The 15,619-nt window shown below is 43.0% G+C and overlaps 1 protein-coding gene across 3 annotated transcripts in view; it reads right to left on the bottom strand.

Moving 5' to 3' along the window:
- The window catches only part of vac14 (vac14 homolog (S. cerevisiae)), a 252,869-nt gene that overhangs the window by 188,562 nt on the left and 48,688 nt on the right, over nt 1–15,619 (bottom strand). For all 3 annotated transcript variants that reach the window (XM_078400593.1, XM_078400595.1, XM_078400594.1), the window contains exons 11-12: nt 9,201–9,255; nt 3,336–3,480 (exon numbers count right to left, since the gene is read on the bottom strand). In XM_078400593.1, coding sequence (XP_078256719.1) covers nt 3,336–3,480; nt 9,201–9,255 — 200 coding nt within the window. The remainder of the gene's footprint in view (nt 1–3,335; nt 3,481–9,200; nt 9,256–15,619) is intronic.

Below are 15,619 nucleotides of genomic sequence, written 5' to 3'. Positions count from 1 at the left end.
GTAACTAGGAAAATTGACAGGGGAGAGTCAGTGGATGTGGTGTACCTCGACTTTCAGAAAGCCTTCGACAAGGTCCCACATAGGAGATTAGTGGGCAAAATTAGAGCACATGGTATTGGGGGTAGGGTACTGACATGGATAGAAAATTGGTTGACAGACAGAAAGCAAAGAGTGGGGATAAATGGGTCCCTTTCGGAATGGCAGGCAGTGATCAGTGGGGTACCGCAAGGTTCGGTGCTGGGACCCCAGCTATTGACGATATACATTAATGACTTAGATGAAGGGATTAAAAGTACCATTAGCAAATTTGCAGATGATACTAAGCTGGGGGGTAGTGTGAATTGTGAGGAAGATGCAATAAGGCTGCAGGGTGACTTGGACAGGTTGTGTGAGTGGGCGGATACATGGCAGATGCAGTTTAATGTAGATAAGTGTGAGGTTATTCACTTTGGAAGTAAGAATGGAAAGGCAGATTATTATCTGAATGGTGTCAAGTTAGGAAGAGGGGATGTTCAACGAGATCTGGGTGTCCTAGTGCATCAGGCACTGAAAGGAAGCATGCAGGTACAGCAGGCAGTGAAGAAAGCCAATGGAATGTTGGCCTTCATAACAAGAGGAGTTGAGTATAGGAGCAAAGAGGTCCTTCTACAGTTGTACCGGGCCCTGGTGAGACCGCACCTGGAGTACTGTGTGCAGTTTTGGTCTCCAAATTTGAGGAAGGATATTCTTGCTATTGAGGGCGTGCAGCGTAGGTTCACTAGGTTAATTCCCGGAATGGCGGGACTGTCGTATGTTGAAAGGCTGGAGCAATTAGGCTTGTATACACTGGAATTTAGAAGGATGAGGGGGGATCTTATTGAAACATAAGATAATTAGGGGATTGGACACATTAGAGGCAGGAAACATGTTCCCAATGTTGGGGGAGTCCAGAACAAGGGGCCACAGTTTAAGAATAAGGGGTAGGCCATTTAGAACGGAGATGAGGAAGAACTTTTTCAGTCAGAGAGTGGTGAAGGTGTGGAATTCTCTGCCTCAGAAGGCAGTGGAGGCCAGTTCGTTGGATGCTTTCAAGAGAGAGCTGGATAGAGCTCTTAAGGATAGCGGAGTGAGGGGGTATGGGGAGAAGGCAGGAACGGGGTACTGATTGAGAGTGATCAGCCATGATCGCATTGAATGGCGGTGCTGGCTCGAAGGGCTGAATGGCCTACTCCTGCACCTAGTGTCTATTGTCTATAACACCTCAGGCGGGCGGGGGGGAGCGGGAGGATGAGACTTGACAGGTTTAAGCGACAAAGATCATATGGGAGAGAACTTATACCAGTGAAAGAAAAAAAAGTTTAAAATTAAATGCTAAACCTTCTGCTAACTGGAGTCAGCAGCCCCCATGAATGATTCATCCACCACCTTAAACATTCGTTCACTCCGCCACCAATCCACAGTGGCTGTATAGTGCACCATCTACAAAATGCATTGCCATTACTTGCCCAAGCTACTCCAGCAGCACCACCTGAATCTGCAACCTGCATTATCAAGTGAGACAAGGGTACCAGTGGCATGGCAACACCGCAGGGTTCCCCTCCAAATTGCATATCATCCCGAATGGAAACATGTTGGCAGCCCTTCATCACCACTGGGTCTAAAACTTGGAACAGCCTTCCCAGCATGAAAGTGTGTGCACCTTCACCAGGAGGACTGCAGCAGACCAAGAAATCGTTCAGCACCTTCTTCGCATCGAAAATTGGGAATGATCAAAAACAATGGCTTATCCAGTTAAACCCAGATCGTGAGATTCAATTAAAAAAGACACAGTAACAAAAATCAATAGCTGCAGATGCAGAAATTTTGAAATCTAAACAGAAAATACAAAAACAATTTAGCAGGTCATGCAGCATCGGTGGAAAATGAAACAGGATTAACAGTTCATGTGGAATGTCCTTTATTGGAAATGAAAAGGAATCTTCAACCTGAAATATTAATTATTTTCTCTTTCCATAGATGCTGCCCAATCTGGAGTGATTTCAGCATTTTCTGTTGTTTCTTATGAAAGAAAATGCAGCTGTGTATTCCTGGGCAATCTCAAGCAACCATCTAATTATCACCATCAGAACCAGTTTGCACATTTTGTACACAGAATCCCATGTATTTGCACCTGCAAACTGACAAACATGGCTAATTCTTGTCTGCAGTCTAAGATTTCATTTGGCCCATCTCAGCACCTCTATCCCAACCTTTAGATGTGTGCAAGTAAATAGCATCAGGAACAACATATTGGGAAATGTTTTGTAATTTGATTGGCGTTTCTCTGTTCATAATAAAACTTTTGATTGTTTACAGCTTCCCCCATCCCCCCCCATGCTATTAATATAATATAAACTATTAAAAATCCTACAACGTAAAATGCTTCATTTAAAAAAAATATCACTGAACGTTTCTAGGCATACAAATAATTTATAAAATATAATTGCTTCGTTATCACCATAATATCTCCGTTCCAAGGAGCAGACGTGTGGATCCCATGCCAGGGACCCCGATTCCCCTGATTTACTCTGTTATTCCCTTTTCGATCCAGTTTTTCCTTTAAATTTTACCAGTTCAATCTTATCCACTTTATTCTTCCATGCAAAACTAAGATGCCCTTTTCAATTCAATCGAATACTTTTATTTGCCAATGATGGAGCACTTCCGACACACTATTATTTCTAATTAGAAAGCAACCCCATATGTTTCTCAAATGTTGTATCGTTGCTCAACTATTTTTACATTTTTTTTAATCCACACTCCCCTTCGGCAGCCTGATCCTCAACTCATCAAAACATTTAAATCTATTTAAATTTCAAACTCTAGATTACACTACAATTTACATTTTTCAAAGGCAATCTTGCTCATAATTTATTATTAAAGCATACCAGTACACTTTTCATTAGCTTAATGTTTTTTAGGTCTTATAAACTTCACCTCAACTCAACTCTCTACGTTCACTTTCCCAACACAACTAAAAATGTAATTTATCAAGGCACTGGTTCAAGAAAACATAGGAAGTAATATGCAACTGCTAAGAAGTGGGATTAGTACAAATGGTTACTTAATAGTTGTCATTAAAAGTTGGTCAAAAGGCCTGGGCTGCATGACCCTGTTACCATCTTAACGACAGACACAAACTGCTGGAGTAACTCAGCAGGTCAGGCATCATCATAGGAGAAAATGGATACGTGACGTTTCGGGTTCTTCAGACTGATTGTTGGGTGGTAAAGAGAGTAAAAAAACTGGAAGGAAGAAGGGACTGGACAAATCATGGCAACTGATCACCTCAGGCAAGAAGGTTCCATTACTCTTACCTTCCTAGGGGTTTTGATATAAAGGTGATACAACCACTTCAAGATAGCAATCCGTGTCATCATCCCTGTAACTGTATCGTGAAGGTGGCGATCCAGCACGAGCACGATCCCATCCAAGTCAAGGGTCTCCCTAGAACGGTCGATCCTGCAGCAGAAACAACAAATGGTGTATGATATGAGGACGAATGGCTTTTGGTTGCAGGATTTCTTAAACAGAGGCACAACATTAGCCATTTCCCAGTCTTCAAACACCTCGCCTGTGTATTTCAATGAAAAGATCTCTGCCAGTGGCCCCACAGTTGCTTCCCAAGCTTCTCACAACGTCCTAGGATACACTTGATCCTCGGGGATTCATCTTCCAGCCTTTCAAGACATTCAGCAGCTGTAATGTGGACTATTACCCTCTCCAGGTTCCCTAGCATCCATGTATTTCTCCATGGTACATACAAATTAGAAATGTTCATTTGTTATCTCACGCATCTGCAATACCTCCTCAGTGACCACCTTGTTGATATGAATATCACGGCACCTTAATTGGCACAATAAAATACCTTTGAAACCTGATCCTTAGTTACTCTTTTGCCTTTAATATACTTGTAGAATCTTTTTGGATTTCCTTTTACCTTATGTGCCAAAGCTATTCCATGCTCTCTTTCAGTTCTCTTGATTTCCTTCTTACATGTGCTCCTACAACCCCTCAACTCCAAGGGATTCACTTGATCCCAGCTGCCCATATCTGACATACTAACATTTCAAAGGACTCATTGAGTTCCTCCAACACTTTGTTTTTGCTCAGGACTCCAGCATCCACAGTCTCTTGTGTCTCACTATACTGGACGTATGCCTTCTTTTTCTTGATCGGTGCTTCAATATCTTGTGACATACAGGGATCTCTTCTGCCAGCCTTACCCTTCACTCCAAGAAGAACCTGCTGGCCCCGAGCTCTCACCATCTCACCTTTAAAAGGCTCCTACATAACTGATATCTCTTGAACTGCAAACCAGCCTCTCCCTGTCAACTTCTGAAAGTTCCTTTTAATACCATCAAAATTGGCCTCTTATATTTGGTGACAGAGCAAAGGAGCACTAGATGTAAAATAGGAGCAGGAGCAGCAATCGGATCTTCAAGCCTGCACTACTAGTCATCAAGTTCATGGCTAACCTTCTATTGCAAATCACTCAATTCCTTTAACATCCAGAACAAATATTTTGGTCGCAGACAATGTCCAAGTCTACATTGCCTCCAAAGTAAAGATTTCAAAAAGGTTTATTACCTCACTAACAGTGGGTCCTGGTATAGCTGGGGAACACCTTCCTTGCATCTATGCTGTCAAGCCCTTTAAGAATTCTCTTAGTCTTGATGTAGTCTCCTATTTATCTAGACCAGAGAAACACACTTTCAAACACGAGGCTGTGAACCATCTATTCACATGACAAAAATGATAATTTTGTCATGGAAGTATTGCCCTTCACTGTACTTTTGTAGAAAACAATGCTTTCACAACAAAATGGGCCTTTTCCTCTGAAAAGAGGAAAGGGCAACGTATTCATGTATCAAAAATCAGATATAAAAAGACAGAATCGCCATTTCAAAAACACCAGTAAAGCAGGCAATCCTGAAGGAAGAAATCTTTGATCAACATTTTAATTAGAACTAGATGACCCGTGGACCCGTTTGGGTCCAAACCTCTCCGGCAACCCTCCACCAACTGACGAGCCGTGGACCCGTTGCCGGCCGGGGAGCCTCCCTCGGGGCCAGGCGAGGGGGGAGAGAGAGCTACTCACCCCGCCCACGGGCCGCCATCGCGGCGACCCGTGGACCCGTGGGGTCCAAACCTCTCCTGCAACCTTCCCCGAACTGACGACCCATGGACCCGTTGCTGGCCGGGGAGTTTCCCCCGGAGGCGGGTGGAATGGGAGCCACTCACCCTGGCCCCGGGCAGCCATCGCGGCGGCCAGCAGCAGGAGAGCAGCCGCAAGGTGCTGCCGCATGTTTGTCCTGCCGGCGGCCATCTTCTTTGACCCTCTGCCGCTGCGCTGCACCATGGGAGGAAGGTCAGGCGCAGGGCATGCTGGGACGGGCGCTGGTCCTCCCCGGCAACCCTCCCACAACTGCACACGCGCGGATTCGGTGGCTATCTTACCGTTGTGACGCAAGATGAACACGTAAGTATTAGATCAACGGGCCCCAACTGCGCAGGCGCAGCTGGCAGGCCCATTCACAGTATAAAGTTTATAAAATCAATACCTTTTAAAATATAACAACAATTTGAACAAAACTTCCTACAGCATATCGCAGGCGAGTGGTGAGTAAGGTGGGCCTAAAATTGTTGCGCTATCCTGTACCGTTTTGGCTGTATTTCGGGAATATACAAATATATATACATACATACAAGATGAGAGTTTTAGAAGGTTCTTCTTGGATACATAGTCGGAACCAGGCTACACTGTTTGGTCAAATGCAATAAAAACTAAAGCATCTCCATGTGTCTAGATAGAGATTTATAGTTGCAACATCAGAGAAACCAGCAACAATGTAATATCTGCAGCCAGAAAACCAGTACTGTACAAACGTTATAAACTGTTCAAAGAGTAAATTTAAATTGAGGCGAGGCAAGATTAACAGTGCCCTCAGTACCAAAATTAATATCTCCCCAACATGAAAATGATCAACAACGATCTATCATTTCAACGACATCAGTGAAATTTGATTAGCAATTTTCTTGTGTTTACTACTTTACATTTAATGGCTTTGAACACAGCTGTTTACTCTCTAAAGTCACTGACCTCTCCTCAATAGTCCAACATATGAAAGCCGACAAGAAAATAACAGCTGACCTGTCCTGTCCCTTCTGGTTATAATGCTTTAGAGAATGTCTTAGTATGATACATGTGTTCTCACAGCTAAACAGGGAGGAAACAGTGGTTTGGAGAATTGTGGCAGTTAAGGATGTAGACTTGTACCTCCAATATCTTGAAGGGAAATTTATCCTTGTTTGAAACTAAATTTAACATGCATCGTTATTAGTCTGTGGATTAAGACAGAATCATTTAGGTAAAGACAATTGGTTTCGATAGTAGTCTTACAAATGCAAGTTAATCATCCCGCTTCATCTAGTTGTATGCATTCACAAAGCAAGTTGTTACCTGGTTGAGAAAATGAAGCAACTCACAATATTATGGCGACTACTAGGCTCTTAACAATGAAGTCACAGGCCAGCATCAATCTCTGGAGGGAAATTGGTTTGGGTTACTGGTAACTGGTAACTGGATTGCCTGACTGCACTTACTAACTTGCCCACTTCGTTCAATCAAGCACCTCTCCCACCTGAATCAAAAGATCACAGTTCCAGCTCCTAAGGCACATGCACATTATCTATACTGCCATTCTTGCAAAGTACTGAGGGAATTCTGTTCTTTTAAATGAAATCTTAAATCTTGTCTGGCTTCACAAGTAAATATGAAGCGTGGCAATATTTTCAAGAGCGAGATAATTCTTCCTGGGTTCTTTAGCAATATGTATCTCTCAATCAATATCACTAAAATAAGATCATGCCATCATTGTCACTTTGTTGATATTAAACCATGGATTAAAAAAAACTTGGCTCCAAACACTTTGGATCTACTAAGATTGAGACAGATCCTATATAAATGTAAGTTTTTCTTCAATTCATTTTAGTGAAACACTGATCCACAGGGATAATAAGAGCCTTCCAAGGAATAGCCACTGTTATACGTTCAGCACCGAATTTGTGCACAGCAAGTTCCTCAAACAGCAATGTTTTTTTATTGATTTTTAAAAAAACTGCAGATGCAGTTGATATAATCTTTGAAATGTACTTGAGACTTGGTATAGACCTGGTGGACTGAAGGTCCTGGCTCTGTGCTGCATGACTTATGATTATGATTAAAAAAATAGTACAAGGTTAGAGCAGCATCCAAGGACAGATGAACAGAGTTCAAGTTTTAGGTCAATGAACTTCTTCAGAATTTATTGCCAATTTCTTGGACAATTTTTGTCCCACAAACAACAATGCTCAAGCAGATCATGCTGGAGACACTCAGCAGGAGACTTAGCATTTGCAGAAAGACTACTGCTCTTCTGAGATATAAAAGTAGAGATTTTACAGGCATGCGAGATTCCAGGTGGGTTTAAGTTTAGCATCTGCTTTGAGGGAATAGCCCCACCTTTTGTAAGATACTCTCTCAGAATTACACCGGAATATCAGTCCGGAATTACGTGTTGAAGTCTCCCAAGAGGGATGAACAGACAAAGCTGATCCTGAGGTAAGGGTGTTATCAAATGACATAACTACAGTAGGTTTGTAGTCATTAAGGTGGCGGAGACTGATGTAGAAAAGAAATGACAAGGCATTATCGTCAACTTACTCCTCTTCACAAAACATGATTCACAATCCTCAGACCCTTACTCTATCAGCAAACCGACAGCATCAACCTTTGTAGCTCTTTGTACTCCTTCCCCAATCATCTGTAGAGATTCCCAAGGTAACCATGCTATAGAAACAATGCAAGCACCCCAAAAATCTGGGTAACAAGTCTGCATCTCTTTCAAGATACAAACGCTTCAAAGTAAGTACATTCTTCAGGATAGTATGATCCAGAATGCAATTGGAATAATCAGCCATCCCATATCATATCCTGCTAATCAACATTCTCATGAATGATGTTACAGCTTATCTATATAATTTCATATTTGCCATTCTGCTTTGGTGTTATATTTGAAGAATCTTACCTGGGTCCTTGACGTGAAACCTGTTTAGAGTTTTGGTATATAGAAGAGAATCATATAAAATAATGGCTCATTAATAAAATTAAATGTTTTGCTTTAGATCATAGGTTGTTATTGTTGCAGGGTGGTCAAAAAGGCTTGACCATAATCAATCAGAGTATTGAGTATCGAAGTTGGGAGGTCGTGTTACAGTAACAGTTGTACAAGACTTTGGTGAGGCCATATTTGGAATATTGTGCTCACTTTTGGTCACCATGCTATAGGAAGGATGTTGTCAAGCTGGAATGGGTGCAGAGAAGATTTTTGAGGAAGTTGCCAGGACTCGAGGGCCTGAGCTAAAGGGAGAGGTTGAGCAGGCTGTGACTTTATTCCTTGGAGCACAAGAGGATGATCTTATGGAGGTGTACAAGATCATGAGTGAAATAGATAAGGTAAATGCACAGAATATTTTGTGCAGAGTAGGGGAATAAAGAACCAGAGGACATAGGTAGTTGAGGCAGGTACTTTCATAATGTTTAAGAGATATTTAGACAGGTACATGGATAGGATAAGTTTAGAGGGATATGGGCCAAGCGCTGGCAGATGGGACTAGTGAAGATAGGGTATGTGGTCAGAGTGGCCGAGTTGAGCCAAAGGGCCTGTTCCCACACTCTATGACTCTATTTAGTCTTCTAAAGGACCAAAGTTCTGATACATTGCTATTTTTATTCTTGAACTCTGGTTCAAGATCTACATTTCTGGTAAAAGTAGAATCAGGGTCATAAATATCCAAGTTGATCCCATCCTAGGTAATTATCAGAAGTTTCCAAAGAGCCTTAGCACACAATGACAGATTATCATGCTCTACAGCTACGTGCCTCCACCACCTCCTCTGGCAGCTCGTTCCATATATGCACTATCTTCTGTTTAAAAAGACTTGCCTCTCAGATCTACATTACTAATCTGACCAAGTCAGCAGAGAATGAGAGCACTTTAACTTGGTTTAAAGTATAGACCAGGGACCAAAATGGATGTGTCTGTCAGCATAGTTCCACATTGATTTAAACAATGCATTTATCCATCGCCCTCTGGAGCTCTTGCAATTTCAAAGTGGGAGAAATGAACTTGGGTACTCACGTGACACACGACCCACTGTTGTTGCTTGTGGATAAGTCTTGTGACGTGTTCGACACTGAAATGGGAAGGAGACAAGTTTTAATTTCATATTTAGGGGTACATCTAAAATTTCATCAGTAACTGGTTGTATTCTTCCCAACAAAGCTTGGACTTTTGCAACTAGTAATGAGATGACCATTCCATACCAATGCTGTTTTAATCAGTTCTCAACCTCGATCCACTTTAATTAATAAGCAGTGGCGATAAACTTCAGAACATTCATGGATAGAGTCAGGCTCCAAGATGTGGTCTATCAGACATCAAGCATCAGCAATACTTATTACACATGTTGGGAAAGTCCTGCAGCAGATGCAGAAGAGCTTTCCTAGAACAGTATTGGGGCTTAGGCACTTCACATGCTAGGACTGTGTTCTCATAGAGTCATACAGTGAGGAAACAGGGCCTTCGGCCCAAATTAGCCCACAACGACCAACATGTGTCATCTACACTAGTCCCACTTGCCTGCGTTTGGCCCACATCCCTCTTGGAGCAAAGATGATTGAGGAGGGACCAAATTATGGCCTTTGAAGCTGTAGATTCAGAGGAACTGTTCCCAGTGATAGATGAGTTACCAACTAAAGGTCCCAATTTAAGGTAAAAGGAACTTTCAGGATTTTTTGTTTCAGACACAGCAAACTATGTTTAAAACAGATTTAATTGCAACTTACAGAAAAGTGCAGGAAAATACTTGAAAAGAATAAAAATTGCAGGGCCATGAAGAAAACAGGGAGAGGGATAATTAGAGAGCTTGATGATTGACTTGTCACAAACACAATGGCCCAACTATTTACCGTTTGTGTTGCATGATTCTACCAAAAGAAATTCAAAGCCAAAGATTTAGATTATACACCAGTCCAACTAGCTAGTACTCTAGAACTACAAAAAACAAGTTCCAGCTCGAGAAACTTAGCAGGTCAAATAGCATCTATGGGTCATACAGCATCCTCCATAGATGCCACGATGCACAAAAGCAGTTTGCTTTTGGCTCCAACTTCCATCTTTTGTGTCTCCAAGCCAGTGTTATGTTTCTTTACTTCCGACTGGGCATCAACCGAATCTTTACCGATAACCAGACTTGTTTTCTTTACATATGGAACGGTTGCTGAAAAGTAATTTCCCTCTTCTTTAGTTGCTTGCTCTCCTTTACCCTGCACTGGTAAGATAACCAATCTGGACCCATCCCCGGTAGAAAGCCAGTGTACAAGGACGATGACCTGCACTGGAAATGCCAATGACATATTTCTGTTCAAACCTACAGCTCATTCAATTCAATTCAATTCAATTTTATTTGTATAGCACATTTAAAAACAACCCACGTTGACCAAAGTGCTGTACATCTGATTAGGTACTAAGGAAAAAAAATGAAACATACAGTAGCACGCAAACATAACAGCACATACAAAACAGTTCACAGCGCCTCCTCAATAAGCCTCAAACGCTAGGGAGTAGAAATAGGTTTTGAGCCTGGACTTAAAGGAGTCGATGGAGGGGGCAGTTCTGATGGGGAGAGGGATGCTGTTCCACAGTCTAGGAGCTGCAACCGCAAAAGCGCGGTCACCCCTGAGCTTAAGCCTAGACCGCGGGATAGTGAGTAGCCCCAAGTCGGCCGACCTGAGGGACCTGGAGTTAGAGAGGTGGTTAGAAGATTTTTGATGTAGGGGGGGGGAATGTCCATTTAGGGCTTTATATGTGAATAGGAGGAGCTTGAAGTTGATTCTGTACCGTACAGGGAGCCAGTGGAGAGAGGCCAGAATCGGCGTGATGTGGTCCCTTTTACGGGTACCCGTCAGGAGTCTCGCTGCGGCGTTTTGGACCAGTTGCAGGCGGGACAGGGAAGATTGGCTGATCCCAGTGTATAGGGAGTTGAAGTAGTCTAGGCGGGAGGAAATGAAAGCGTGAATGATTTTTTCAGTGTCGTCGAATTGGAGGAAAGGTTTGATTTTAGCTATGGTATGAAGTTGGAAGAAGCTGGCTTTTACCACAGCGTTGACTTGCTTGTCAAATTTTAATGCAGAGTCAAATATCACGCCGAGGTCATAAACACTCTTGCTGTCCTATCCATGGAGGAATCGACTTCAGGACGCCATTGATATCTGGCTTTATGGAATCTGCAGTAGTTTATTACCTGTGGGAAGTCACTGCCCCCGTCACACACGAGTAATGAGGACTTGGTGTAACCAGCACAATAGTTCAGCCAAAAACACCGAACACAGTTCTACATGTCGCAACTTTTCACTCTCAGATTTAACCAATTTGTTTTCCTCCCCTGAGTTTAATGCCCAGCTACTCTCCATGTAAAAACACTTGGTTTATCTACTGCATAGTCTTCTTAAATTCCTCTCACCTCTCATTAATAAACAAGTGCAAGAAACTCCTGGATTTCTATACCAATTTGATCACAATATTTCAGATTTTTCTTTGCAGCAGTGTGTTGAGGGTTTCAGTATGCTATTATCTATTGTGACACCTTCCAGCTACCAGCAGGGAGTCTCACGACTGATATCAGGAAAAAGGGAACACATATGACAAGCAATACACCTCCAATGACCCCAGAGTGCTGCTGTTTAAATAATGGGCCCGACAGTGATGGGAGAGGATTCACAGAGTCTCAGAGGGACATATACAGACTGGTGAAGAACAGTATCCATAGGAGGCACATTCTTTGTAGTCAGGCACTGTAGAAATCATCCACGGTTTCAAGCCGACTTCATACCATCATAGAATTATACAGCAGAGACTATGGCCCTTCGGTCCATTGCATCCATGTTGACCATCATGCTATACTAATCCCACTTGCCTGCATTCATTCCATACCTCTCTACACCCTGGTCATTCAGTAACCTGTCCAGATGCCCCTTAAATGATTTTAGTTCCTGTCTACATCACCTCCTCTGGTAGTTCATTTCAGACACCAACTGCTCTCTCTATCTGTGAAATATTTACCTTCTTTTAAACCTCCTCCCTCTCACCTTCAAACCAATGCCTTCTGGGTTTTAGACACACCCAGCATGGGGAAGAAACTCTGGCGATCTACCCTATTTACACCTCTCAAAATGTTATCTGCTCTACTGCGTCAAATCTTAGTTCTTTGCTCCAGGCAAAGCATACCCAGTTCATCTAATCCCTGTTTATAACTCATGCCCTCCAATTCAGGCAGACTCCTTGTGAATCATCTCAGCACCCCCTCAAGCTTAATCATATAATTCTTATAGTGCAGTGAGCAGAACACATTATACTCCAAGTAACCAACATTTTGTGCATCTGAAATCTGATGTCTCAACTCCTGCACTCATCGGAGACACAGGAAACTGCAGATGCTGGAACCGAATAAAACAAAAAACAAAAGGATAGGGGATCTCAGCAGGTCAAGCAAGATCCGTGGAAGAAATGGACAGTTGATGTGATGAGGATCTTTGCTTCCTCTCTAGCCACAATCGAGGTCCGGGAGAACTGGAGAATGGCCAATGTTGTTCCTTTATTAAAGAAAGGAAGTACAGAGAATCCAGAGAACTCTCGGCCAGTGACCCTCACATCAGTGATAGGGAACCTATTGGAGAGAATTCTTTGAGATAGGATTTAGTCCCAATTGGAAGAGAGTGGGCTAATTAGGGATAGCCAGCACGGCTTTGTACGCGGCAGATCGTGCCTCACTAACGTAGAGTTATTTGAAGAATTGTCAAAGGAGATTTATGAAGGTAGGACGGTGGATATTGTTTACATGCATTTTAGAAAGGCTTTTGATACGGACTCTTATGGTAGGCCGATCCAGAAGATAATTATGTACAGGATTCATGATGACTTGGTCATATGGATTCGGAACTAGCTTATTCATAGAAGACAGAGAGTTGTGCTGGAAGGTAGATATTCTCGCTGGAAGACTGTGACCCGTGATGTTCTGCAGGGATCTGTGCTGGGACATCTGCTGTTTGTGATATGACCCAGATTTAAAGTAGATTGGTTGGTAAGTTTGCTGACACTACCAACATTGGAGGAATTGCAGACAGCGAGGAAGGCTGTCGGATATAGATCAGCTGCAGAAATAGGCAGAGAAATAACAGATGGAGTTTAACCCGAGCAAAAATGAGAAGTTGCACTTTGCGAAGTTGCATGTAAGGAGAGAATACAGTTAATGGCTAAACCCTTAACTGCATTGATATGCAGATGGATCTTGGAGTTCACAGCTCACTAAAGGTGGCAGCCCAAGTGGATAGGGGGTTAAAGAAGGCATATGGTAAGCTTGCCCTCATTGCAAGTGGCATTAAATATAAGAGTCAGGAAGTCAAGTTTTTGCTCTACAGGACTTTGGTTAGGCCACGTTTGGAGTATTGCATGCAGTTCTGGTTGCCCTATTACAAGAAAGATGTGGAGGCTTTGGAGAGGGTGCAGAGGTGGTTTACCAGAATGCTGCCCGAATTAGAGGGTTTTAGTTACAGGGAGAGGTTGGATAGAATCATAGAGTGATGCAGTGTGGAAACAGACCCTTCGGCCCAACTTACCCACACCGGCCAACAAGTCCCAGCCACACTCGTCCCACCTGCCAGCATTTGGTCCATAGCCCTCCAAACCAGTCCTATCCATGTACCCGTCTAAGTGTTTCTTAAATGTTGGGATAGTCCCAGCCTCAACTACCTCCTCTGGCAGCTTGTTCCATACACCCACCATCCTTTGTGTGAAAACATTATCCCTCAGATTCCTATTAAATATTTTCCGCTTCATTTTAAACATATATCCTTTGGTCCTCAATTCACCTACTCTGCGGAAGAGACTCTGTGTATCTACCTTATCTATTCCTCTCATGATTTTATACAACTTTACAAGATCACCCTCATCCTGCGCTCCGAGGAATAGAGTCCCGGCCTACTCAACCTCTCCCTATAGCTCAGATCCTTTAGTCCTGGCAACATCTTCATAAATCTTCTCACAATACTCTAAATGCACCCTCACCAACGTTTTATACAACTGCAACTTGACCTCCCAGCTTCTATACTCAATATTCTAACTGATGAACGCCAATGTGCCAAAAGCCTTTTTGACCACCCGATCTACCTGCAACTCCACCTTCATGCACCTGCACTCCTGGATCCTTTTGCTCTACAACATTCACCAGAGCCCGACCATTCACTGTGTGCCATCCACATTAGATTACCCAAAATGCAACACCTCATTTCTCTGTATTAAATTCCATCAACCATTCCTCAGCCCATCTGGCCAGTCGATCAAGATCCTGCTGCAATTTTTCACAACCATCTTCACTATCTGCAACTTTTGTATCATCAGTATACTTGCTAATCTTGCCATGTATGTTCTCATGCAAATCATTAATATAGATGACATACAGTAACGGGCCCAACACCGATCCATGAGGCACACCACCAGTCACAGGCCTCCAGTCTGAGAAGCAACCTTCCACAATCACCCTCTGCTTCCTCCCATGAACCCACTTTTCTATCCATTCAGCTATCTCTCCTTGGATCCCATGCGATCTAACCTTCCAGAGCAGCCTACCATGTGGAACCTAGTCGAATGCTTTGCTGAAATCCATGTATACAACATTTACAGCTCTGCCCTCATTGACCTTTTTGGTCATGTCTTCAAAAAACTCAGATTTGTGAGACAAGACCTCCCAAGTACAAAACCATGCTTATTATCCATAATCAGCCCGTCCGTCTAAATGCCTGTATATCCTATCCCTCAGAATACTCTCTAGTAACTTTCCAACTACAGATGTTAAGCTCACTGGCCTGTTGTTCCCAGCATTTTCCCTGTAGTCCTTCTTGAATAGAGGCACAACATTTGCCACCCTCCAGTCTTCCGGCAGCTCTCCCATATTTAAAGAAGATTCGTAAATTTAAACCAGGGCTCCCACAATTTCCTCTCTCGTTTCCCACAATGTCATCGGTTATGTAGACTTGGGTTGTTTTCTCAAGAACACTGGAGGTTGAGGGGACGATAGGTATTTAAAATTATGAGGCATAGATAGGGTAGACGCTCAGAACCTTTTAGCCCAGGATGGAAATGTCCAACACTAGAGGGCATAACTATAAGGTATGGGGTGCAAAGCTTAATGGAGATGTGGCTGGCAATTTGTTTTACACCCAGAGCGTGATGGGGGTCTGGAATGCATTGCCAGGGTAGCAGTGGAAGCAAATACATTAGTGGTGTTTGAGGCTTTTAGATGGCACACGGAAGTACGGGGAATAGAGGATTATGGATCATGTTCAGCTGGGCATCATGTTTGGCACAAACATTGTGGGCCAAGGGTCCCTTTGCTGTCCTGTCCTGTCCCAATCTATGTTCTAGATCCTTGGCCAATTCAGAGATAGGAATATGAGCCCAGCTAAAGCCAGTATGAAATACGAATGGCTACAGGTTAGTCATGG

Source organism: Rhinoraja longicauda, chromosome 6 (genome assembly GCF_053455715.1).
Source record: "Rhinoraja longicauda isolate Sanriku21f chromosome 6, sRhiLon1.1, whole genome shotgun sequence".
Taxonomy (NCBI): Eukaryota; Metazoa; Chordata; class Chondrichthyes; order Rajiformes; family Arhynchobatidae; genus Rhinoraja; species Rhinoraja longicauda.
The sequence above is the reverse complement of the archived record's forward strand: the minus strand, read 5'-3'. Positions and strand labels throughout refer to the sequence as shown.